The sequence below is a fragment of the Scomber scombrus genome, chromosome 1 (genome assembly GCF_963691925.1).
Source record: "Scomber scombrus chromosome 1, fScoSco1.1, whole genome shotgun sequence".
Classification (NCBI taxonomy): domain Eukaryota; kingdom Metazoa; phylum Chordata; class Actinopteri; order Scombriformes; family Scombridae; genus Scomber; species Scomber scombrus.
Genome location: NC_084970.1, coordinates 7,869,897 through 7,878,231, shown reverse-complemented (window position 1 = coordinate 7,878,231; position 8,335 = coordinate 7,869,897). Strand labels below are relative to the sequence as shown.

General features: G+C 42.5%; 1 protein-coding gene across 3 annotated transcripts in view; it reads left to right on the top strand.

Moving 5' to 3' along the window:
- The first annotated feature begins 335 nt into the window (after positions 1-335).
- Positions 336-8,335, top strand: part of kif13ba (kinesin family member 13Ba) — a 40,783-nt gene continuing 32,783 nt past the window's right edge. For all 3 annotated transcript variants that reach the window (XR_009925196.1, XM_062419848.1, XM_062419840.1), the window contains exons 1-3: positions 336-461; positions 689-1,029; positions 7,904-7,997. Coding sequence is in view for 2 of the 3 variants with exons in the window: in XM_062419848.1 (XP_062275832.1) it covers positions 960-1,029; positions 7,904-7,997 (164 nt within the window). In the remaining variant the exon portion in view is untranslated. The remainder of the gene's footprint in view (positions 462-688; positions 1,030-7,903; positions 7,998-8,335) is intronic.

The following is an 8,335-nucleotide window of genomic DNA, read 5'->3' as shown; positions in this document are numbered from 1 at the left end:
GCTAATGCTAGTCTTAAAACAAAATTGAACTTTAAAAGACATGCGAGCACTTGAAGTCGGTCCCTGGTTTATAGTAACAGTTATGTTGGCTACCTTACCAAAAAAAAAAGGCGACAGTAATAGAAATAAGCTAACCTAAACGAAGCCATATTTTAAATGTAATGCTAAAGTTAACACACTCAATAAAGCGTCGTCGCATTTTAAAACGTTCGACAGCCAAAAAAAAGAGAGAAAGACTGTCATTTTAGTTCATGGTGAGTTTGACAGATGATTTTAACTTGAAGGCAGGACACGGAGGCGGAAGGGCGGATGCTACTGCCTGCTTCAGCTCGACACACAGGGAGGACATTGTGGACTGCGTTGAGGAGGCTGTGTAGACCATCGCCAGGCGGTTCTCTGGGTGTCTCTCTCGGGCTATGCGTGTATGGTAACGGTGTCACGTCTGGGATGAATTCAACACGGTATGTAGCTCGAAACCTTGGTTGGTGTGTCTGATGATGTTATATAGCCAAAGGGTTAAAACTTGCCTGTTTTGCTGGAGCTGCTCCCCTTTCAGTTTGCCTGGCAAATTAGCTGGCTAGCCCCGTTTTTTTTTCGCCTTGCAGATAGCATATGTTTGCTCAGTCACATCCACCAGCTGATGTAATATATCACTTCATTTCCATTTGTCCTTTCTATTTTTTTTCAGCCTCCGTGCCTCTGTGGATCTAAATTAGCCAGGAATATGAGCAGAAGAAGAGGATAAGCAAGCGCGGCGGCTGGCTTCCTGCAGGATTTTTTGTCCAGGCTTTTTTTGTTTTTCCGTGGACATGCTTGGTCTATGGAGCAGAGCTGAGCGAAGCTAGCTGGCCGACTGTCCGGCTAGCGCACCATTTCCAGTCTTTTGGATGATTGTTTAGCTGAAGAGCTGATTTATTTTGGATCAGCGCTACCTCCCACCCTGTGGTAAAGGAGTCAGCATGGGGGAGCCCAGTCTGGACGACGCCAATGTCAAGGTGGCTGTTCGTGTACGGCCCATGAACAGGAGAGGTGAGAGAGAGAGAGGCTCAAGTCTGCTCAGATTTTGGATTGTTACTGATACACTTACTCTCATCTGTCTCAGGATATAATAGATTCATATTAACCCCTTACCAAGCACCATCATTTTTTACACAAGCCCAAAAAATGCACCCCCAAATAAGAAGACTACTGTTCTTCAACCTTTTCGATTCCAGTCATAACCCTGGTCTCATTTAAAGGAGAAATCTTTCAATTTTACAACCAATCACAATGAATATAAGTGATCCTGAAAATAGTGTCACCAATGTTAAATACTGACTATGAGATTGTCATTAAGAATATGCTAAAATCAGATCCAAGTCTAACTCAAGTTATAAACAAACTGCATCTCACAATAATGCTAACCATAGGACGCTGCCCTGGCTTAAGCACCCCCCCTGTTTAATTTCTAGGGAATGGGATGCCAGTCAGAAATCGCCACCCATTAGTGGAATGAGCTGCTGCAGATAAAAAAAAAAAAAAAAAACACAAAAAAAATCTGTAGCCTGGCTGGTCTGGATGGCACATGTGTGCACAGTGCTGCCACAGGGCTTCCCTCATGGCTGCATGCCATCCAGTTAGATTTAAAAGCCGAGCTCTTGTGTGAGATCTACTGTAAGAATGTCTAGACGCTTTGTCTTTTTCACAGGCCGATACAGACGCCAACAGCTTCTGAACTTCATGTATCACTTGCCGCAGTGGTTGGCCAAGTCAGCAGTTTTACAGGATAGGTATTGGCTGAAATGATTTAATGAAGATAACAGTAATATGTCACAAAAAGTCTTCCTCAGGGGCGTCATTTTACTTGGTTACAAGATGTCATTTGCTAGAGATTCAGTGGCAGGGTGATTTTTGTCTCTTCTAAACAGATGCTTTTCTCCTCATCGCTGCCTCTCTAATATTAGGCCAACACGCATGTATCGTCCCTGGAGCTGCTAAATGTCCGCTCACATCCTCATCTCTAATTTTAGAAAAGCCTCGGCAACAATGACACACTGTTGCACAAATCCGTACGCTCAACTGCTCCGGTCAATTATTTTTGCAAATTTTTCAGCATCGTACACGAGAAGGCAGGGATGACATTTTCTGGTCGATTGCCAAGTTGTGTTTTTGCCGTGGGAGACCATGTGTCCCATGAAAAGAGGAGGAGGAAAACTGCTGAAGCAAAGTGGTTGACCGACAACCGGTTGTCAGAATGAATCACGTGTTACTGCCCCCCCTCCTCCTCCTCTTCCTCTGAGCTAGAGAAATCGGTCACAAGACCAAGGCAGTGGATTGCCTCATTGTTCCCATAGGCAGGCATTTAACATGATGTAGAAAAACTCAGCTTTCAGGAAGGATGATGTATTTCAGTGACTGCTCTGTGCGAGGTCAGACATTTGTTTTGGACACGTGTGTTTCTGTGAACAGCAACCACGAGTCGGTTAATGTCGTCGGGCAGTGTTGATTATCATCGCTGCTGTTCTGTAGACGGCGAGACAGAACAAGAGAGGCTTCAGATTAGCTCTGCTGAAATTCCTGGATTCATAGCAGCAGGGATTTACTGTAAATACATTTTTCCAGCATTGTGCCGTTCTTTTCTGATAGGAGGCGTTTGTTTCTGTGTTCTTCTACTTCAGCTGTACTGTGCAGCTCTCTGAATGATTCATTAGGAGAGTTTCTCCTCGACTAACCTGCCAGGTGCAGGTGATGGCAAACTGTGAGCCAGATTTTCTTGACTGAAACAACCCACTTTTTTGTGCTTTTGATTAACACCACTTTAAAAGGAAAAGCCTCTCTCTGCTTTTTCAAAAATAAGCACGATTCCAGTGTAATTTAAAACACCTCTACACTGATGACAAATTACCATCTTGAGTCTTATTTGTTAAAACTGACAAACCACTGTAGAGCTGCTTTAAGAAGTACATGTGAAACTGGTTCAAAGCCAGTTTTTGCTGCTGAGCGAAAGGAAAAGTTAAAAAACATGTTTTTAAGTAAAGTAGCATTAATACCGGTAGCTGCAGACCGAGCTTCACTGTTGCACAATTTCAAACATGCAAGACTTCTTGTGTCAACATTGTGATCAAATGTCTGCATTGCTATTGTATTGCCTGGCAAGAAAAAAGTGATCATGATATTGGTGAAAAAGAACAAGCAGGCAAATTGATGGCTCGCTCAAGGCAGCGGGAACTGGTTTGGAACCAGCAGTGCCACGTTTCCAGTAGTGCCTTTCTGATGGTTCTTCTGTCTGAATAGGACTCCTGTCCACTTCTAGTAGTGTTAATAGAAGACTTTTACAATTCTTAATAGTCACCCATAAGCCATATCAGCTCTCAGTGGATGAGGACAAATCTGGCCCACACCAGGAAAGTTTTCTTCCTTTTTGTTTTTATTTGCTGCCCATGACTTTCAGGTTTAACCATAGCTCCTCTTCTGTCTCCTGCTGTCAGACAGTTGCTTCAGGATACAGTAGCAGTAGTAAGGAGAAGAGGAGTACTCATTCACTTTCATCACTAACTTTCCCCCAGCTGGTTCCAGTGATTCAGACCTGTGACAGTGAAATAATAAGTGGGCTTCTCTGACCCCGAGGCCACCGTCCCTGTGTGTCTCAGGTTGAGGAGGAGAGGTGCTGTAGCTGCCTAGCTGGACAAAGGCAGGAAGGGAGTGAGTCTGAATGAATATTTGCTAACGTTGCGTAATGCCCCATGTTCCCATGGCTGTGGCCTTCGAAGAACAGAGCAACCCGGCGTAGCAACGGCAACACCGCAGCCAATCGCCTTCCTGGCTGATGTGTCAAGGCTGCCATGCCAAACCTCAGCACCAGTAGTCGAGGGAAGGACCAGAGAAAGAAGGCCAGTGGAAAGTGGGAGCTGGTTATGGAGCAAGGAGAGGAAGATAACAATGGGCACATTTATCCTCCCAACCATACCACATCACACTTTCCCCACTGCTAAGCAGGAAGAACAGCTGCAGCACAAGGGGTATGTGGGTAATGTAGGCATCAGCAGTAAGAGATGGCAGAACAGATAGAGGTTTTTTTTTACCCCACCCCTATATGTGTCACTCCCTCTGTTTAACTTCATCTTGTTCTCTGGCTCTCACTGTCTTTTTGTCACTCAGTCTCCGTTGGCTCACCCTGCTTTGTAGTCTCCTTGACAGCAGAAGAATTGGACAGTGATTCAGGTCCTCTGACCTTTTGACACCAAGTTTCCATAGCTCTACCCTTGCGTTCCTGGCAGGAACAGCAGGCTAGAGGCTCTCTAAACAGACCAGTTAGCCTCAAATCCCTAATGTTCCTGCTTTGCACAGGCACAGCTAGTTGTTGAAATTCATATCTGTATCTCAGGGAGGGAAATTATATAATATAGTAGTCTACTTGAGAAAGCCACAGTTAGAAAAGGTGATGTAACTTGTGTCATTCTTTTTTCTTTTTCTTTTTTTTACCAGCCATTATGGCCTGATAAAACTGATCATTTACAAGTGTGTTTGTAGCATCATTCATACTTTATCACCAAAGCAATAAATTGATATCAAGAGGAATTACATAGACATTGAGGAAAGGTTTATTTCACACTGCTCTCTCTCTCTCTCTCTCTCTCTCTCTCTCTCTCTCTCTCTCTCTCTCTCTCTCTCTCTCTCTCTCTCTCTCTCTCTCTCTCTCTCTCTCTCTCTCTCTCTCACTCTGTAATCCTCTCTGAGCAGCGAGAGCCTTGCATTATTGTTTTAGAAATCAAGAAAAAATGGCAAAATACTTCACAGTGACAAGTTGATTTGACTGCATTTGCACATCCCTGGCCTGCCCAACAGTAGTCATGCCTTCATTAGAAAAAGCAGCCGAAGGCATTAAAATCATGAAATAATGATAATGTGTAATACTGCTTTAGACTACTGTAGAAGAAAGGAATTGAAACCACAGAACGGTTTTCCTGCCCTAACACATTTGCTGATCTGCAACAAACATGCTCTTGCATGCCTGCTCTGTAATGAAGAAAATAATTATAGACAGTCATCTGGGGGCGTAATAGCCTATTAAATAATCTTAGCAGTCTACAGATGAATACTCAGCCCAATGGTGATGATACATATGTGGATCAGATACCCCTCACACCGCTGAAGTAAAGGCTAGACCTGGTGTGTCTTCCATACGGCCTTTAAAACAGGATGGATTCTTATTTCCACGAGTGTTTGAACCACAGAAGTTATTTATTATCAGTAAGCGTCCTCGCTGCTATAATGTTCTTGAGCAAACACTGAATTCCAGCTGAAGGAGTGCTGTTCTAGTGCTGACCTCTGACCTCCCTGTTAAAGGGGGAAACATAGCAGAGGATATCCCTACTAGGGGGGCAACACAGCAGGGCAAAGAACCCAGAGTCCCATCCTTATCTTATCAACCAGGTTAAATAGCAAGAATTTGTCATTGAGTTTTGTTGCCTGCTTTTACAAACAAGATTCCTGAAAGTGGATCAAATCAGGTGGATAACAGAACCTGTTTCTGTGTTAGTTCACACCTAGGTAGACCATCTTCATTAAAAACAGACAGTATTACTGATATGATCTTAATTATGTTCATTCAATATTTTGTTGGCCCTCAATAATAGTTTCATTTTCGATTTTACCACAGTAATAAAGTCTAATGATATTGTGTAATAAATTGCACTAATGTCCATAAATGCTCATTAAAGAAGAAGCAGAATTTCAGCGGCTTTGCTCCCAGCACTGATGAGCAGCAGCAAACAGCAAAATACTGATAGTCTGCAAGTAACCAGCGCTGATACATAGTCCTGTTTGAACACACTAATTAGGAAGATATGGCGCTTTGTTTAAAGAGCTCATCTTTCAAACAGAAAGTGTAATTACCCCTCTTTTTAAATGCCCCCTGACAAGCTGGCAGCACGTCACCTGTACGTGGACAACTATCGTTAGGTTTCACTGGCAAGACACATGAATGGAGAGACTTACCAGCGTCATGAATTTCCAGTGTGGTTCATGTTGTTATTTTCCAGTGCTTTTGGTGGTTACTTTCACAGCAAAGCCTCTATTAGACAGTTACAAGGCTGACTCAGTTATGAAAACAAATATATGTAGGACATTATGCTTTGGAATATTACAAGACATCTTTTTTCAAGTTAGTAGAAAATGATCAGGCATTTATTTTGTGATTTATTTAGCATTTTTGCAGCAGCTATATTCACTGAATTTACAGGAAAATTAGCATTTTTTTAAAAGATGGAAAAGTGAAATTGTATTAGGCTCAGCTACAATCTTGATCTTATAACCCTCAGTGTGAGGAATAATTTGCTGACCCTGCGCAGTCTCACAACACAAATACACCCCTGGACAAAGCATTCGGACCACTCCTTGTGCCGAGTTGGAAATGTCCAGTTGGTGCTCCGAAGTGTTGCATCATGAAGCAAACAGGCCAGGGTCACCATGGGAGGTCCTTAGTGGTGTTTATGTGTCAGAGAGACTGATTGCCCTGGACGAGTCCTGTTCTATTGATTACCTCATGCTCACTCTAAGGTAAAAGGTCAGTTTTGGTCTCGGTGTTTCCCAGTCTGCGCACACAATTGTTTGAGCTTGATGTTCCACTGGAAATTATTGCCCTACTACACTATTGAACTTCTGCTTTGTGCATAATACAGAGCAGGCAAAGAAGCAGCCTTCAAACAGGTGCTTTCACAGCCGGCAATTAACCTTTTCCTTTAAATTAAGTTTGCTGGTAAACAGTAAAAGTACCTCATACATTTTTGCAGTTTAAGATCTATGCATCCACATGTGTATCAGGTGAATCTATTTGGATGATTAAGCTGGCAGTGACAGAAATACATAGAACTTAACATCATGTAATAATGTAGAAACAGTCAAGACCAAGTGGGTGTTATGTCACGAGCTTAACTGAGGTTTAAGGTTTAAGACGGGTTTAAACTTGTGTTGTCTGGATCAGAGTTATCAGCTCATTGAAACCTAACTGTTGTGTCTTCAGGAGTTGTGGTTTAGTCTGAACCCGGTTGCTGTGTCCTCTAGAAATCACCTGAAGGTACCTGTATATGATGTTTAACTTAAACCTGCTGCAGACACGCTTCAGCAAAGTTTGAAGGTCATTAAGTTCAGTTTAAGGACAGATGACGTTCCTAAAGCTTCAGTTTTTTTCCATGTGTGTTCTTTGGCAACACTGTCCGCAAGTTTCAAACCTGCATAATTGTGTAATTACAATGGGAGGTGGCACATCTTGCTTCATTTGTTTTTAATGCCAGGCTCAGGATTACTGTTTATCTGACAAACATAACAAACAGGTGTTAATGAATGCGCCGACACAGAAAGATGTGTGGTGTATTGTAGAATGTAATGTAGAAGTCAATGTAGAAGTCATAGAAAGAAATAATCATACATGTATTGTTAGAGCAATCCCCAATGCAGTTTTAGAGTAAGCTAATACAGATGATTGATACGGTAGTAGATTGAAAAGATTGATCAGTGATCACAAGTGCAAGGTTTCACATCGGAAAAACTTAGATGGTTTCTCATTTAATTTATTCACTGATGGAACTAAATTGACTATCAATGTTGCATCAACCCATCAGATCACTGTCATGGGGTAGAGTCGCGCACAGGACATCGCTCGCCATGTAACTGCATTCACTTGGAATTACTAAATGTGTAACAGTGTGAAAAACATGTCAAACGATGCAGATCACAACAACACCAGTAACAGCTCATGTGCGTGCTTGTAAGCCTTCAGACAGCTGATCCAGGTCAACTTCTAGTTCAGCTGGATTCGTACTAAAACCGTAGCTAAGCTAATCAGATGCTAAGCAACACAGCAGCAGCAGATCTACTGGGTTTTATTGCTTTGTTTTGTTAACACTGTGTATTGTTCTATCCACAGAAAAGGAACTAAACACTAAATGTGTTGTGGAGATGTTAAAGAACCAGACCATCCTCCATCCAGCGGTGACTAATCTGGGCAAAGGAGACTCCAGGTATGTTTGTAAACAGCGTCAACAACACTCATTCATTCCCTTTTAACACATGTAATTCAACAATTTGGTGCACATAGAGGCATTTAAGCTCCTTTTGATGGATGGGGGTATTACAGCATTGCCTTCTGTGCAACACCACAGAAATAATTGGTTTTTTTTAACAATTATTTACACTTACACACTTACTTTAAAACAAACTGATCTGGATTAAGTCCTTGCACTCCTGGAATCCCGTAGCTCCTTATCAGCTGCTCTGGGCCTCCTGTGACCTCCCACACTACTGCCCTTCTCTCACATGAGCGCTCCAGCCAGACTTACAGCTGCGTCTATATTCCTCT